Consider the following 19,183-nt stretch of genomic DNA (forward strand, 5'->3'; position numbering starts at 1 on the left):
ATTAAACAAAGGCAAGGGTGTAAAAAGGAAACAATGTATGATGCTCTGGTGGTCAACCAGGTAAACAGAGACAGTGGCTGGAGCTACAGGATAACAACAGAAATAGAAAGAAGTATTCTGACTCAATATATGTTTTAGAGGCAGAGTTGTCCAAACTTACTGATGAGTATAATGTGGGAAGAGGAAACAGGAGGAATGAAAATGTACTATTCTTGGATTCAGCAAGTCACTGATGGCAGTCCACTTACTAAAAAGGCAATGACTGTGGGAATAAATAGGTTCATGGAGAAAAGGAATAAAAAGTTCTGTTTTGCCAAGATAAATGTGAGATACCATGGAGATACAAACACGTAGTTGGATATCTGACTTTAGTAACAGGAAGATTCCCCCAGGAGACCATGACTTATCCAAACAGCAACATTAATGTACGTGTAACTTCACTGAGATGTTTGTATAATGCACATTACAGACTCTCTTCTTATAAGACTTGTGCCAACAATTAAATGCATACACACAATACAAAGTAAGGCACAAAATTCTCTTTAAGGAAAGAATACAATTCTTGGTTTTCATTTTAATTAAGTGTTATGTCAAAAAGCTTTCTGGGGAATGCGTTTTCAAAATTGGAAACGACAATCAATGAGGAAACGAACAGTACAAGAAGAATTACTTTACACCGCTTTTCGAACTAGTGTGTCAGAAAAGCTCATGCTGCCCTCAGCGCTTCTTCAATCCCGCTGAGACTGCTTCTCCTTCATTGGGTTACATTAAAGTGGTGGAAACTTCTGCATCTGATGTATTTTATCCCCAGCTCAGTGCATTTATTATGACTGAACTTCCTTTCAAAACTCTAGAGGTGCCATGATAAAATTAAAGATGACACCAGAAACAGGAAAGACGGGCATTAAAAAGGAAAGAAGAGGGGCGCCTGGGTGGCTCAGTCGGTTAAGCATCCGACTTTGGCTCAGGTCATGATCTCACGGTCCGTGAGTTCGAGCCCCGCGTCGGGCTCTGTGCTGACAGCTCAGAGCCTAGAGCCTGCTTCAGATTCTGTCTCCCTCTCTCTCTGACCCTCCCCCGTTCATGCTCTGTCTCTCTCTGTCTCAAAAATAAACAAACATTAAAAAAAATTAAAAAAAAAAAAAAAAAGAAGGAAAGAAGAGAGGAAGAGGAGAGGGTGGGGAAGAGGAGAAGGAACGAGAGAGCAGTAGATGACCTCTTCCTGATGATCCCTTATGACAAAGGGCTCGCGGAGAACATGCTCACACAGCATCACCAAACCCCTCAGGAAAGACACCCTTGTTTACATGGCTTGAATCCAAAGGTTATTACAGGCTCTCCATATTCTAAACACACTGTCAATTATCAGTCCCAAATGAGTAATAATTATCAATGTAAAGTGAAAAATAAGCATGCTTGCTTCATTCAGCTTACCAGCACTTCACTAAGCCTTCATGCCAACAGCCAGCTTTTCATGTGTGCCTTTAAAACAAAAGCAATGGCCTGGCTGGTGCTACAAATAATCTTTGTATCCTCAGAATTTGAAGGAAACTTAGAGGTCATTATATCCAACCCTATCATTTTACAGATAAGGAAACTAAATAAAGCAAAGACAGATAAAGTGGCTCACCCGTCATCCCAGAGCCACTTCAGGATGAAAAAATGTTTTTCTGATTCTTAGTCAAGATTCTTTGTATTATACCCTGCTGCCTACAGAGTGAGAAAGAAAAGTACCACAAGGGATGGCCCACGGCTTCATGGTGGCCACACCACAGGGAGAAAAGTTGGCCAGAGCTGGGCATCTCAGCCCTGGAAACAAGGCCCCAGGCTGCACTCAGGCTGTCAGCCTGCCGCTACTCTCAGCCTACACCCTGCAACAGCTGACAGTCTTTCTAACACCACATCTGTCTGGGCTTTTTCCCCTAGAGCTTTCGGTTTAATGTGGCAGAGTGTGATACATAGTAGCTGGTGCCTCCTTCCGTCAAGATCTTCAGGAGGGCCTGGAAAGGTCACACAGCAGTGTGCTTTCAGGCTTCAGAGAAGCACATACCCTCCCCAAGGATGATGGGAAGTGACACCTCTCTCCCCTGCCTTTAAACCAGCCTGTTCCTACATGGATATCACACTTGTCCCTAAAAAGTTATTACAGGTTACAAATGAATTTTAGCCTTGGTGGGCTTCTGCCTTCCAAGTTTTTGTCCAATCCCAGTACATATAGAAAATCCTAGAAATATTCACACCAAAACGCTGTAGCACATTCACATGGAACTCACATTTACGTTTTAGTACTTACAGAGAACAAAATGTGCAATCAAAATGTTTCTGGGAAAGTCTTGTCTAGTTAGTAGGGAAGTGTAATATATGCAGGACCTATATTTGGTTTGCCTACTGCAAGCATGTATATAGATTAGTAGATGGATAATGATAATATAATAATAACAATCCTTCCCCATGCAATCTAGGATTTCCTCTTATGCAAAAAAGGAACACCTCAACAGTCTTTAAAAATATTCCACTATATATTCTTTTCCCTGGATATATTCTTTCTGGATATTCTTCTTTTAAAAACACCCATACAACTGTGGGACCCAAGCTCCCCATTGTGGTTCTGAGACTCTGTCATTAGATACTAGCAAATAAAATCTGAGAATTAAATAGCCCATGGATAGTAGTCCACACTTTCCATTCCACATCAATTCCCAGGGTGCTAATAATTTTCACCATCTCCCAATTCCACTGAAAAACTGGCCTGGATTTTATGTGACAGTGTTAGCATTCCCTTGGCCTGATTATAGAAAATAATCATGAAAAAGTACTTACAGCATAAGCACCTATTAAAAATGCTGCATTTGCTCTTTTCCGTTGATCAAAACAGGTGTAGTGCACTATTTTCTTTCTTGATAAACTGTATGACTAAAAAGAGGGAATAAAAAGAGTGTAACCATAGAGACAGTGTTAAAATATACAGAAGGTATACATCATCTCAACTTCCAAGATGTGTCACAATCAGTGAAATGTACCAACTTTCAACTTTCATTTCTATGGCAATTGTCCATGAGCATATTTGAGGGATGAGGGTTACTGGCTCAGACTTTTTGCAGCCCAGTCATAATGCGGATTTGACAATATAACAAACATTTCTCTCCAAGAAGGGAGACATACAATGAGAAATAATTAAATTATTGGCATCTTTATTAATGGGGACCATTTTGGAAGATTTACTCTAAATCTTATACACAAAGTCTAGTCATCCTTTTTTTCTTTTTTAATTTTTGTTATTGAAGGATAGTGGAGATACGATGTTATATTAGCTTCAGGTGTACAACATGGTGATTCAACAGTACTATAGATTACATAATGTTCACCATGATAAGTCCAGTCACCATGTGTCACCACACATTATTACAATAGTATTGACTATATTTCCTCTGCTGCAGTTTTCATCTCCATGACTTACTTATTTTATAACTGGAAGTCTGTACCTCATTATCCCCTCCATTCATTTCACCCATCCTTCCACCCCCGTCCTCTCTGGCAAATACCAATTCATTCTCTGTATTTATAAATCTGTTTCTGGGTTTTTTTCTTGTTGTTGCTATTTGTTCATTTGTTTTGTTTTTTAGATGCCACATATAAGTGAAATCATAGGGTATTTGTCTTTCTCTGTCTGACTTATTTTACTGAGCACCCTCTAGGTCCATCCATGTTGCCACAAATGGTAAGTTCTTTTTTTACAGGTGAGTATTTGTTCATCCTTTTTCTTTCTCTACATACCATACCCAGTTCCAGAAAAGTTATCTTTACTTTTCATATTAGACAGTTTATTTTTAAATGTGTCAATCAGTCTATTTTCTTCTAAAATTTTCAAGTGCCTATATTAACTAGAACATCAATACTAATATTTTCTTTCTAGAATGTTCCATAAAAATCCCTTTTTAATTATCTGAAAATAAATGGCTAGTGGGAAAAGGTAAGCCATCAAAAGGGTCACATCAGCAAATATCTTCATGCAATAACCATATGTTAAATTCATGGATTCAAACAGTTTTATTAAGGCACCTGCTATATGCCATGCAATATGCTACATGCTCAAGGATTCAGCTAAATCCAAAATAAGCAACTTAGTATGTTGCATACATGCTAAACATGACAAGAAGTGTGCAAATAAAAGATGTGTTAAAATGAAATCAAAGTATTAAGCAAACTCAAACATAAAACAATGAGAACACTGACGCAACTAAATGAAATCTGCTCAATTTCTTCATATTTCAAAACAGTCACAGTATTTTGACAAATGGCTTTCAAAACACAGATACATGGGTACCTTTTAATATTTGTCTACAAATTCAAACTGACTGTAAAAGCAGCGTTCTATACCTTACACATTGACTACAACCCACAGAATACCTGCTTTTACAGCCCCTTTAGAAATGTAAGAGACCTCAACTACGTACCTTTCTTCATTCACCCTGCTGTTTTCTGTAAGTTAAGAAACTCTTCAAACTCTGAAGTCCATTCTACATGAAATTGCAACATTCTGGCTTTTTTAATGTAACCACAGAAAATGCAGCTATATGTATCCCAGCAATGAGCCTGGAAACCCTCACCACACCAAGTCAGGCACTTCCTTCCTAACCCAGAATCACATGTTCTGAAAATGGCACTGCTCTTCTTAATTGAACTTTGAGGAGCATCTGGGTGGCTCAGTCAGTTAGTTAAGCGTCCAACTTTGGCTCAGGTCATGATCTCACGGTTCGTGAGTTCAAGCCCATCATCGGGCTCTGTGCTGACAGCTCAGACCTGGAGCCTGTTTCAGATTCCATGTCTCCCTCTCTCTGCCCCTCCTCTGCTTGCTCTCTCTCTCTCTCTCTCTCTCAAAAATAAACATTAAGAAAATTTTTTTAATTGAACTTTGAAGAGTGTTTGCCTCAAAGCGGGTCTCATTACCAAGGTCCTTATTTCCAGACAGGCTTAGTAAATTATCCCTATGAAATAAAGCTTTAAAAAGTACATTTTATTCAATTCAGTTCAGTCAAAACGCTGAGGTTATCTAAAGACTTCAAGGTCACTATCAATGGTGCTGACACTTGTCTCCTTGCATTCTCAATTCGAGAAAACTGCTGGACATTTCCTTTTGTTATTTTATTATTTGCTTGTTGCAAGTCTGTCTTTTGCTTTGTTTTTGCCACCTATTGTTCTCCATCAATAAGTTAGGCTTGATTTACCCAACGGAGAGTCAAAGCCCTTAAGATATAAGCATATTTTATGGTGTCTAATCCCAAACACCTAAACACTGCCTTAAACAGGCCAGGCCCCCATAAACATGAGTCAGGCTGAGCCTAAGGGACTCAGCTCTTCTCATTGCCAGCCCCTAACTAATTACATTTACTGGTTCCCTAAAACACTCGTGGGGAAGAAAAATATCCACAACTGATCCTGAAGTCTGGATTATGTGTTTTGATGCCTTTTTCCACTAAGAATTTAGATTTCACAGCAAACAATTGCTATCATTTAATAATGTGGAATTAAATTTATTTTACAAATCCACTTGCCAAAAGGGACAAACTCATAATGGTGTGCTTCCATCACCGACAGTTTTTTTGGTTGCTTTCAAACTTTTTGCTTTTGTTTGGTTTTTGTTTTTTTCTTTCTTATTCTAAAGTATTTGGGATGCAGAGACCTCCCTGAACCCTCCAGCAGCAACCATGAAGCTACAGGATGAAATTCTGAAGGAAACTTTTTTTTCACTGTAAATTTAAAAATGCATTAAAGTAAATATAATACAAATTAAAATTTTACGGACTCAGAGGAATTTTTTAAACTTTACAAGCTTACAGAAATTACATCAGATAAAGAATATTCTTCATAAAATATACCTACAAATTTTAACTTTTTAAATATCTCCTACTAGAAGCTGCCTATAGGATGAAAACATAATTTTTTAACATCCATCACCATACACAATTACAAAATCTTTTTTCTTATGATAAGAACCTTTAAGATCTGCTCTCTTAGCAACTTTCAAATATATAATATAGTATTACTAACTATGAGCACCATGCTGTACATTACAATAGCTAACTTTTTTATATCAGTTAAACGATAGTTTCCATCTAATTTTTAGGATAATTTTTAAAGCTCCTAGCATTTACCTTGCTTAGAGGTTTTTGGAATTCAATTATTTTTCTCAGTAAAGTCTCAAAAGTATTACAATCAAGAAATGATCTGCTTAGTGAAGCTTGGCCAGTATCTCCCAGGTCAGATCACTGAGGCTCAGTTCTCACTCAAGGAATCAAAACTAATTCAAAGTAAATGATAACAGAGAAAAATCTTATGTCATACTGGCCTTTTCCTAATTTTCTGCCTTGCCATGGCCAGGCCTCCCTCTTATAGGTCACTCTGCCCCAGTCTTACACCAGCAATGCTGTTCAACATAGCAGATAACCTGGTACTGAAATGAAAAATTTCAAGGATAGTGTGCCTGGCTGGCTCAGTCAGTAGAGCATGCAACTCTTGATCTTGGGGGTCATAAGTTAAGCCTCACACTAGCCATAAAGTTTACTCAAAGCAAATTTTTTTTCAGGGATAACAAAACATCTTGCCAATTGTTTAGCTAATGCTTTGTATGATTAGATATACATAAACTAATATTTTCTACTTTCAAATATTAACCATGTCCCTCTGTTAAAAAAAATAAAATAAATTTTAAAAATAACCCACAGGGGTGCCTAGATAGCTCAGTCAATAGAGCATTCTACTCTCGATCTCAGGGTTGTGAGTTCAAGCCCCATGCTGAGTGTAGAGCTTACTTACAAATAAGAAAATTAAAAAAAAAAAAACCTACTACATATTAAAGCACTCCAGAAGAAATGATACTATCCATTGGAGACACTGATGATTCCAGTACCTTTAGAGAAAACTTTGGCTCATTTTTAAGATCTTTCATGGAGGAACTTACCATGGAGAAGAAGAAAGGGACAGTCTGCAGATAAAAGGATTCCATTTTATGAATAAGCCCAGTAGGTATTTTCTCATACTCTACCCCAATACCAAGAGAACTTAATGCCTCTAACCAGAATTGCTTCTTCCTTACTCTGGCCCAACTCCTCTGTGGCCAGGTATGCTGACTAGGCCCTTCAAGGAGAGCCCTTGCAAAGTTAGACCATCACCTCTGGCTTTCAGTGAGCTATCTGCTCTTAACAAATTCTTTTTGCTTTACATGAGCAGCTCGGAGATTATAAAAACACTGTGTACAATAGCAAAGTAATGCTAGCCACTGGAAAAACAAATGAATATAGCCTTAAATACAAAAGGATCGAGGATGTCACAGAAGGAATACTAAGACCTCTGGCCTAGTTGCCTGCTCTTGCACATGACCAATTACAAATGATAACCTGCAGCCCCTATCCACATTTATTTCAGATTTCTACCTAGCAACTGCAGTATATATGCAGTATATATCCTTCCAAGCCTTCTTAAGTGGACACAGCCAGCCCTCTATAATAACAGCTAACATTTATTGCTACAGTCCATCGTTTCCTAAAGCATAGCAACAGTGCCAGAGGGGTCCAACTTGACCAGACACAGAGTGACTCCCAAACCAGAGATCGTGGGCAAGGCCGAAGTATAATGAATATTCTGTGTCTCTCTTTTACCAAGAGAACATAAGCCAGGAGCCAAAGACGGCCTGGCTTATCACACTTGGCCAATATATTTCTCCTATGTCAGATCACAGACAGTTGAGTTCTCTCAGTAAATATGGTAAATGTTAGAAATTCAGAAATTTCTCACTGAGTTTGATAGTTTTGGTAAATCTCAATTTATAAGGTCACAGTAAGTTTCATGGTGCAAAATTTAAATAATTCTCAGGTCAACAGAATTGGTTGAATTAATCAATCTCACTAAAACTTTTCAGAAATAAAAAAAATCAATCTAAATTATATTTTATTATTATATTTAATCCTGTTAGCAGACTGGCTCAGGGTAACCTAGAGAGCTTATTAAAATACAGATTGCTGGGCCTCAACCCTAGAGTTTTTGACCAGGGCCCAAGAATTTTATTTCTAACAAGTTCCTCAGTAATGTTGATATTGACAGTCCAGGGACAGCACACCAAAATCCACTACGCTATTGCATAAAAATGTGACTTGTCACCCCAGGAAATGTTTTATGTGGCTCCTAAAACACTATCCATTTGGTCGAGTAGCCCCAAAAGACATTTAAATTCTCTTAGGAACTCCAAATCATGCTAAATGCCTTTTAAAAGCATGTCATAAAAAACACATTGCCCCAGATTCCTCAGAAAACTGTATCACAATTTGTAAATTCTTGCACTCCAGATGATAACACCTTAGGAACAAGTTCCTTTAATGATTCAGTAACTGAGCTGCCTTAAATGGCATTTTTCCAGAGGGTCCAAGTTCAGATGCTCTCTGGGGCCAAGAATTTGAAGTGGGTCAGGTGTTAAACCAGAAGAGCATGCCCTATCCCAAGCAGACTTAGCTCCAACCTCCTACTCTCATGTAGGAAACTGAACCCACTATCACACACTCTAATATGTAAAAGAAGCCAAAAATTCAGAATTAAGTGGAAATTTTCATAAATTACAGATGTTGACCATGAATTCAAAGTTTTTAAAGAGCATGCATGCCTAAGAAAGCATGACTGAACTGAATGCAGCCCCCTAGGCAACCAGTTTGCTGAAGCTGCAGGCTGGGTTACTGTGGCTGAAGGAAGTCTGTGGGTTCTGTCAGCATGGACTGAGCAGCTGATGTGTGCCAAACACAGTGTTGAACGACATGGTAACAAGGGGAGCAGAACCTCAGTCTCCAATCTCACAGCACTCACAGTAGAATGAATATTCGATGCTAACCAAGGGAGAGGTACTGGCCAAGGATTATTACAAACAAAAGAGAAGGACTACCGAGGGATGCATTCACAGCATAGCTAGGAGCAATGGAATGATCTTAATTACAGGTAAAGTAATTATTTCATGTAGCAAGGTAAAAACTAGATAAAAGATAGAATACAGTATTGAATATCTATCAATTAATATAACTGAACCTATAGAAATTTCCAGACCTGGACTGCTTACCTGAGAATCAGACTTCTACCACTGCTATGTAAATCATGACAAGCATGCAATCTAGCATATAAACATTTAACAGTACTTATAAACTGAAGTACGACAACTGTTATGAGAGAACAATACAAACTAAGATGAGGGTATTGACCCTAGGCAGCCATTTTCTATCTCAGAAAGGAAAGCTATGTGAAACCCTGCATTCTGGAGGGCTCACTCCTGGAGAAAAACCAGTCACAGCAACTCAGAAAGAGAAAATGTTGACATGCTACACGAGTCACAAATAGCCCAGGCTCTGCTCGGATGGCAGTGACATAACAAATCATGCACTTGTTCAGCTTAGGGCAGGGGACCACAAACTACTCAACCATTCCAAAACAAGAGGTGGTCGAAGATAGTGCAATTCAGCTCAAAGCCAAAAAAAAAAAAAAAAAAATCAAAACGCAAAAAACAAAAACAAGAGCTCATGCATCATTCAGAACAACAGATTTTTTAAGTAGCCTTCCAGTAAAGTTGTTTGCCATGCTTAAAAGTAAAATCTTCATATCATTTGGTTAGAATACCATGTTTAATTAAACTATAAATCAGCCTGATGGAGCTCAGGAAGACATTACTGCGGCCTGGACAATATGCTCTTTAATTAAAAAAAAAAAAAAAAAAAAAAAACAGAACCCATGCACTTCCCTAAACAAGCAAGCTCTGCCAGTGATGGTGCTCAGATTAAGTAGATTATAGCATGGGGACCATGGGGACCAAGTCATCATTCTCTTACAGGTGACTAGGCTAGCCCAGCAATGGCTGCAGCAATCAGCGTCTCCAAAGCAATCAGTTGTCACCTCATTGCAAAAGCGATAAAATGAACAGGTCTTCCTGTCAGCAGCCATGACCTCTACATGTTTTACCTCCAACTTTCCCAGGAAAGGGATATTCTTGAAAATTTTCTTTGGCTGTACAAAACAAAATATGGTTTATGTTTTCATTTAGAGCTAAAACAAAATAGGTTGAGCAGTTTCTTTAAAAAGAAAAAGGTGTCTCTGTGTGGTCCATTTTATTTCAAACCCAATATGTTTCATTAATGAAATGGCACATGTGATCAGAGTAGAAATCAAAATGTTAGAGAAAAGTTGTTCATAAAGATTTGGTGGAAGGCATTTGGGGATTCTCCATGCCTGAGGATTTCTGAAGGAATCAGGAAGGACTCTGTACCTTGCAAACTCTATGTATGCCTACTCCCATGTGAATTAGCATTGCTTTAGAACGCCTGATACCTCTTTAAACTACATGAACTGTCTCCAGAATAATTTGTTTTTCTTCCCCCCAAAGCCCATGAACCTGAAACAGAATATAACCTCATGAGGAAATCTCAACATGTATTTGTAGTTATAATAAGAGGGTGGTCTGATCATTATATCAAAAGAGTTCTTGTGTACAAACTACCTGATACACTGGCAGGTGCCTGGTTACCGGATAGGATTACTGCACTGATTCATTCAGCAACAAGGACATTCCCAGAGCCCCCACCATCTGCCAGGTACTCAGTGCTTTAATACAATTGTCCATTTCACCAGGCCCACCCCCCTTCTCCTTTTAACCTGAAAGGCCTATGTGGGATGTTTTGTACATTTAAAATTACACTTCTGTCAATATTCTTTTAAACCTTTTGAAAACAGTTTTCAAGATTACTATAAGTATCCTGTTGATTCATAAGAGCAAGTATTTAAAAAAAAAAAAAAAAAATCACTGCCCTAGAAAATGTCCCCTTTTTTCAGTGATGTTCTTAGATAGTTTTTTCACAGACTGAGGTTTTAGTTTTCTCAAAGGAAAAGTGAAATCAGCAGTGAAAACTGTATTGACCATTTTAGGAAAAGCTAGTTCAATCATAGGATTATAAAACTTTCATATTATTGTATCAGTCATTGAAAGATTTTCTTAAATGACCAAGTTTAAACAAGGTACTTTTTTTTTTTTATATCACTATGTTAACTTTTGTTAAAACACTCTTCCCTTTTAGAAGCCTGTATATCCTAGCCCAGTGTTGTTACCATTGTCTGTGCCAAGAATCCCTTTAAGAATCTGTTAAGGGGTGCCTGGGTGGCTCAGTCGGTTAAGCATCCAACTTCAGCTCAGGTCATGATCTCACAGTTTGTGGGTTCCAGTCCCACGTCAGGCTCTGTGCTGACAGCTCAGAGCCTAGAACTTGCTTCGGATTCTGCGTCTCCCTCTCTCTCTGTTCCTCCCCCATTCATGCTGTCTCTCTCCCTCAAAAATAAACATTTAAAAAAAATCTGTTAAAAAGTTATGAATCTTCTAAGAAGAAAATATAAATACACACAAAATTTTAAATATAATTTCAGGGGCTTATGGATTTCTTGAAATACCAAATTAGCAAGTTCTGGTCTAATCTATCAATCACTGATGGCATTTTACATTAAACAACTTACACAGTTTTACCAATTGTTCTCATTTCAACAAATCTTCCTTTTTTTTGGACTATCTCCCTCATTACAGTAACTACTGACCAGAAATTGCAAACTACAACCTATTACTGCATAACTCTTAGTACTTACACTTTTTAAAATATAGTTTAAAATTTTTAAAAATAGGTTTTTTGTTGGTGATGGTGTTTTCTGCCTTTGGTTTTTGAAACTAAGTCGATGTTTGCTGGATAATTTTCCATTCTAATCAACATAATTATAGTAAAGGTCCCTGGGAATAGAGGGCATACTGACACACACACAAAAAAAATAGCAATAAATCACTGCCTCAAATCATCAACTTGAAAAAAAATACCTTTTGAAAATATAAAAATTAAAAATTTAGGTTTGGAACAGAATGCACTGCAAAATATTACCTATCTACATAAGGTGTCAAATAAAAGAGAAAAAAATCATAAAAGCTTTTTTGGAAGAAATAAAAATTGTCAAAGTAGAAAATAACATGTTGCCTAAAAAAGCTAGGAAACCACACATGAACAGTAGTCTAAGAAGCTGTTATCAGTTAAAATAGTGCCAAATTAATGAGAAAGAATGAAATATGGCCCTTTGTAGCAACGTGGATGGAACTGGAGAGTGTGATGCTAAGTGAAATAAGCCATACAGAGAAAGACAGATACCATATGTTTTCACTCTTATGTGGATCCTGAGAAACTTAACAGAAACCCATGGGGGAGGGGAAGGGGAAAAAAAAAAAAAAAAGAGGTTAGAGTGGGAGAGAGCCAAAGCATAAGAGACTCTTAAAAATTGAGAACAAACTGAGGGTTGATGGGGGGTGGCAGGGAGGGGAGGGTAGGTGATGGGTATTGAAGAGGGCATCTTCTGGGATGAGCACTGGGTGTTGTATGGAAACAAATTTGACAATAAATTTCATATATTAAAAGAATAAAAAATAAAATAAAAATTAAAAAATAAAAAATTTTTCTCACTGTAAAAAAAAAAAAAGTGCCAAATTATTCAGAGAAGTAGGGTTTGAGGACCAAGTAAATACCATCATATCTGGTCTTTAAGATGTCTCTAGAGCAGTTTCAGCAGGGTAAGGAAAGCAAAAGTGAGACAGCCAAGGATTAAGAAACCAGTGCGTAGTGAGGATGAAAATAGTGAGGGCAGAGTATTCTGAAACCTCCAGAGACAAAAAGATAAAAGAGCACCTGTAAGTCAAGGGGATCGTGATAAGGTCAACAGAAGTTTGTGTGTCTGGTGACCCTGTGCTGGGCACTGGGGACACTGAATTCTATGACATGTCTCCATCTGCTAGGAGGGTATAGTCTAGTGAAAGAGAGCAATGTACACAGGGAATTATTCATCAATAATAAAGATCTCCAAACGGGAGGCACCTCCAACCTTGTTCAGAAGGACAAGGAGATGCTTCCTAGAAGCCACGGTGTCTGAACAAGGTCATAAAGAACAAGGAGTGATCAAACCAGGGGAAAAGGACATTCAAGTCAGACTGGACGTCACAAGCCATTGTGTGGGGCAACTGGTGTGGTTCAGGGTAAAGTGCACAGCCAGCAGTGGCAGGAGTACCGCAATCTTGAGTAAATCAGTAAGTTAGCGCATGAAATCATCCACTGGGAAAGACACCAAGGGTGGGAGCTGTGAGGCCAAGCAAGACAAAAGGCATGGAAGCAAGGTGCCCAAAGGTCTTACCAAAATGCATGAACACAGGCTGCAGACGAGAAACACCAACAGGGATCCGACGGACTGAGAAAATAGAGAGCCTGAGGGCCTGGAGATTACACGAAGGTGAGAGAGACAGAATGTGGGAGGTATGCAACAAGAAGGGTACATTTAAAGCAGGAAAGCCTGGAGTCTGAGTTCCTGGAAGAAACGTAGTTGGAGTGGCAGTAACAGTCACTGGAGCAAACGAAGCAGAGGAGCCTCAAGGCCACTATGGACATGTTTTCAGGGCAAAGTCAGCTGGGGTAGTGCTGTGGGTGAGCGCATGAAGATTATAAACCACAGAGGCTCCTCCAGTGATGAAGGTGGAGAGGAGCATGAATAAGTCACAAGCCTTGAAATCTAGCCCCCACTTTACCTTGTAGCCTTGGACAAGTCACCTGCTTCTCCTGGGCCTTCCTTTCTGCACCTATAAAATGAACTGGCTAGACTAAATTGTCATTTGGATCCCTAAAATTACATCAAACAGCTTTTGTATATGGAAATGACAGCCAGGAGACTGGGAAGGTGTTCATAACCTTGGTTGAAGAAATGTTATTGTTATTTCCTATTCAAAGTCATCAATGTTCCATTAGTAACTTTCTTCTGTAGAAGACGTTAAAATTTGCAAAGCCTTTTGCAATATACTCCTAACCACCCCTCTATGAAAGCTCTATAATCCCTATCTTATAGCTAAAGAAACTGAGATTACACAAGGTTGAAGCAATTGCAGCTTCAAATTGGTAGTCAAGTCATTTCTCCCAATGTAGAGATTCTACTCGGATGCTTTGAGATAACGCATGACTTATCAACATCTGGGTTTTGAAAATTCATTCCTTCAGCAAGTAACAGGGTATCTACTAGCAGTACTAAAGCAAAAACTGTCCTTCCAGGCATCCATCAGATTACCTGATCCCTGAAATGAACCAAGGGACTGCTGAACTCTATTAAACTTGCATAATGTTGAAAGAAAGCTTTGTAAATGAAAACAAATCAAAACAAGTCCATGTATACACTTACCTATACAGTTTGGTGTAAAATATGGTAGAAAAATAGCCTTACTCAAGCCATCTACTTTTATGTAACTGATATAAGCAGAAGACAGAGTCAGACCAAAAAAATTATTTTTGAAATAATTATTCTTTTCTCTTCGATCTTCCAAGTAATGGTCAGGTCCTGAATTGTTAATTATAATACCCAGTTCATACCAACTACATACTAACAGGACTAATCAAGAAAGCAAAAAAAAAAAAAAAAAAAAAAAAAAAAATTCCTAGGTCCTCAAAAGGAAGTAATAGCCTTCAATTATTTATGGATTATCCTTTCCTTGTTAATCATCCACTAAAAGTCCACTTTATGTTTTTATATTAAATCCTTTTTAGGATATTTGCTTCCTTGGTGATTACAAAAGTTTCCACTTTATTTTCTAAACTATAGGCAGTAGCTTCTTTTCTGAAAAATGTAGACCAGTTTAGTTAAAGGAATTTACGTACACCTTTTCAAGTCAGATAATACTTTACAAATTAATTCTTTAAACAGTTGATTGCAACAGACCTTATGTTATATGATTATTGACTAAAATAAAAATCTCTCTTTGGTATTCATTCCATGACCATTTAGCATTTTCAGATCAATGACAAAAATCTGTGAATTCATAAATATACAACATATTTTGCAGGAAATTCTCCACTACAGACAGTCTTTTATCCCTAAGTTCAATAAAAATCAATCAAATCAAAAGATCACTAAACAGCTAATATGTACAAAGTACTGTACATCGTCACACCAGTGACACTGTAACTAGCAGAAGGAATAAGCCACCTGAGCATTATAATTTCGCAGTTATCTTTAACAGCATGCTGTGTAGTATTTGACCTTCCAAACTGAAACGTTACATTTAAGATCCTCATTTTGAACACTGGAAGACAAAGATAAATATCTCTATGTGATGAAATAAATTTACCAAAACCAGGATTACATGTAATGCTTTTCCTCACGTATCTTTAGAGTCTAAGAGGAAAAAAAAACCCATGTAAATCAAAAATACAGATGAATACTGAATGTATGATCCAAATTCTGTCACAACAGGTAAAGTCCCTGTTGTATCACTACTAGCTCATCCATCCCACTTGGCTGCTAACTCTACAAAGATGACCTCCAAGAAATACATAAAAATTTCAATCTTGATCAGACAGGAAAAGCTTGAGAGCTACTGCGATGCCATGATGAGTGCCTTCATCACCTGGTTTCAGATAAACCATCCTAGGGAGGAATTTGATAGACTCATTAAACAGCAACCTGAAAGGTATTTGTGCTTTCTTTCTTAGATCGCTATTCCAATGACTTCATTCAGCTCACATTTCAATTCATCCTGAAAAATGGAAGAGGTTAACATGTCCTTTATGGGGTAATCAGGTGGATCAGTTTCAACTTCTCATTTATATGAGAGTAAACTACTCAAATAAATATCCAAAGATCAAGATTACCTAACTAAATGGTGTGTGCACGGCAATCCCAGTGATCAGATTTCAAAGTTAAAATTTCCAATAACAAAATATAAACATCATCATAGTACTCACTTTCAGTTTCTTGTTTAGCTTACAGCAGTATCTGTACACCATTGCCAAGTTCAGAGGTCCAAAATCTGCATAAAAACTGGGATTTAAAAAAAAAAAAGCAGTATTTAGTAGAAAAATAATTTTCAGGAACATCAATGCTCATTTTTATTTTCACTAAAATTGCAAATTTCAGTTATCTTCAGGAATATGGGTCATTATATAACTGATTCATATACTCCAAATAACTAATGATTTCACCCAATTACTGTAACTAGTCTCTTAACAAGGAACTATTTGGACATTTTTGAGTTCCACCTTGTTTTATCTCCCTGCCAGGACACTCAGTAAAATGATTAAAAAGCAGGCCACAAAAGAAGCAAGATGAACATAACATGTGCATTCATTTCCGAGGTGGATTTATCACCTACTTAGTCACCAATTCTAACTACTCCACTCAAACTATGCTCTCAGTTCTCGAGTATCTTAAACCTAGTGGTCTTCTTGCAGTTTTCTTCTCCTTGAACATTCCACATTATATGACACACTGGTCCATCTTCCTCTCTGCAGACATCTCCAGGATACAGTCAGCGGTCTGCAGATCTCTCTTACCCACTATCATGAATTTCACTGATGACCCTACAGAAGAGCGATGGCTCCTACAAGTGAGACCCAGGATCAGTCTTTTCATCTCCAACCACCTCCGAACCTACATCTACAGGTCCTTCTGTCACCTGGAACTTAGAACATCTAAAACTCAACCCATCTAAGGGAGCCTCGGTGGGTCAGTTAAGCATCCTACTTTGGCACAGGTCACGATCTCACAGTTCATGAGTTCGGGACCTGCATTGGGCTCTCTGCCATCAGCACAGAGCCTGCTCAGCATTCTCTGCCCCTCCTCTGAACTTGCCCTCTCTCCCTCAAAAATAAATAAACATTAAAAAAAATGTTTTCTCGGGGCGACTGGGTGGCTCAGTCGGTTAAGCATCTGACTTTGGCTCAGGTCATGATCTCACGGTTCGTGGTTTGAGCCCCATGTCGGGCTCTGTGCTGACAGCTCAGAGCCTGGATGGAGCCTGCTTCTGATTCTGTGTCTCCCTCTCTCTCTGGCCCTCCCCTGCTCATGCTCTTTCTCACTCTCTCTCTCAAAACTAAATAAACATTAAAAAAATTTTTTCTTTAAGAAAAAAAATGTTTTCTTAATAAATAAATAAAATCAACCCATATTTCCTTCAAATCAGCCCACCAGACTAAAAACACTTCTCGCCTTCTCCCAGTTACTTGGGCACGAAAACTTTCAATCACAAAAGGGCAACAAATAAATATCAATTTCATTCTCATTTACTAGAAAGGCTACTCCTCTAAGTCATCCCTTGCTTTTCTAGTCCTATGTTAGCAACAAAAGTGCAGGGGCTCTTCATTTCACATCCTCACTGTTTAAATTCCCTCTCCCCTGCCCAATCATCCTGTATTCCACTCCAGAGATTAATCTTCACAATATCTCACTTGTCACATATCTTCCCACCATTCAAAGGTGTGTAATGGCTCCTTACTCCCCTCAGAATAATTCCACAGCCCAGCAGTCAAAGCCCTACATGTCATGTCCTTGGCTTCCAAGATGACCTTATCCCCTAAAGGGTCCCATATGGAATCTGCATTTCAACAAACGCGTCCGTTCCTTATTCCCAAATACTCCGTGCAAATTCTTAATCCAAGCCTCTGCTCACATTGATCTCCTTGCCTGGAGTGCCCTCCTATTTCTCTTTCTGTTCCTCTCTAGCTTCCTCAAAATCCCAGTTCAAATCCCACTTTTCCAGTCACCCTTAAGAAACACTAGCCTCCTCTCAAAGTTCCCCAAACTTACTGAGACACTATCGCATGCTGTGAATTATCTTTAAGTGTAGATCCTACCTGCCCAACTACAGAGTAAGCCTCTCACACAAGGATTGTATCTTATACCTTACAAGCTTAGAAGAATATCCTGCTCATAACATTAAAACGTCAATGAATGAGTTCTCATTATGAATTTTTTGCTCATTAATGCTCAAATTCAATTTAGCCTGGACCATAAATTTTCTAAATATCAACAAGTCTCAAAAAAAACCCATCCCCAAAAGACCTTTCTTTTGAGGGAGTCATTGAATTTTTTTCTGCTACCTAAACTACAGTATCATAGATATGTCATTGCACTGCATCAAATCTGCCAGGAGCCATTTGCCTTACATAAGAATACTAAACTTGTATATTTTATCTACATTAAGCAAGTGTGTAATATTTTGGCACTTTATATTTCAGGTAACACCAAATTTTCCTGTCCCTATACACAGGCTTCACGAGAGTAAAAACACAGGGTTGCCAAAAAGGAAAACGTGCAATGATTGGAAACAAAAGGATATTTATTGGGGCTCCGGGGTGGCTCAGTCAGTTAGGCATCTGACTTTGGCTCAGGTCATGATCTCATAGCTTGTGATTTCAAGCCCCACGTCAGGTTCTGTGCTGATAGCTCAGAGCCTGGAGCCTGCTTCGGAGTCTAATGTCTCCCTCTTTCTCTGCCCCTCCTCAGTTTGTGCACGCACTTTCTCTCTCTCTCTCTCTCTCTCTCGCTCTCAAAAATAAGTAAACTTGGGGCGCCTGGGTGGCGAAGTCGGTTGAGCGTCCGACTTCAGCCAGGTCACGATCTCGCGGTCCGTGAGTTCGAGCCCCGCGTCAGGCTCTGGGCTGATGGCTCGGAGCCTGGAGCCTGCTTCCGATTCTGTGTCTCCCTCTCTCTCTGCCCCTCCCCCGTTCATGCTCTGCCTCTCTCTGTCCCAAAAATAAAAAAAAAAAAAAAAAATAAGTAAACTTAAAAAAAAATAAAATAAAAAATAAAAAGATATTTATTTCTAAAGTCCCCAGTGTGATGCTGTGTTGTAAGTATAAACAAAATACACATGAATCCAAAATGAACTGTGCTTATTATACCTAATTACAGACCAGTCTTGGATGGTGAACAAGAATCCATTCAAAAGAATCAAAATGAAAAGAATATAAAATAAGCACCTACCAGCATGATTAAGGTAGTCCTAATTCTAACACAGATTTTCTTGTCCTTAAGTTATTGGAAGCAACGCTCTTAACTAATCTGTTTTTCCCCTACTCAAACATGACTGTTGACACTTGCCAAATGTTAAGGTAAATCTAGAATTTTTAATTATGGTTTTATCAGCATTTTAGATTCACTTTGAACAAATTTCAGGAAAGCACAAGGAATTCAAGGCATCTAATTCCATTTTTGCACTAACCATTAGAAGCCAACTTCAATCTCAAACTCAAAGTTGCAGAGTTTCTAATTGCACAGCCAACTTAACCACATGTCATTTTGGAAGCAACACAGTTAACAAACATACCAGTTTCAC

The 19,183-nt window shown here is 38.3% G+C and overlaps 1 protein-coding gene across 7 annotated transcripts in view; it reads right to left on the reverse strand.

Moving 5' to 3' along the window:
- CDC14A (cell division cycle 14A) overlaps positions 1–19,183 on the reverse strand; it is a 186,591-nt gene that overhangs the window by 149,035 nt on the left and 18,373 nt on the right. For 6 of the 7 annotated variants that reach the window (XM_053891941.1, XM_053891950.1, XM_053891949.1 and 3 more), the window contains exons 3-5: positions 15,813–15,888; positions 9,985–10,029; positions 2,821–2,913 (exon numbers count right to left, since the gene is read on the reverse strand). In XM_053891941.1, coding sequence (XP_053747916.1) covers positions 2,821–2,913; positions 9,985–10,029; positions 15,813–15,888 — 214 coding nt within the window. The remainder of the gene's footprint in view (positions 1–2,820; positions 2,914–9,984; positions 10,030–15,812; positions 15,889–19,183) is intronic. The other variant, XM_019457632.2, reaches the window with a different exon arrangement.

Source organism: Panthera pardus, unplaced genomic scaffold, assembly GCF_024362965.1.
Source record: "Panthera pardus isolate Hobbes unplaced genomic scaffold, ASM2436296v1 HiC_scaffold_11, whole genome shotgun sequence".
Lineage (NCBI taxonomy): Eukaryota > Metazoa > Chordata > Mammalia > Carnivora > Felidae > Panthera > Panthera pardus.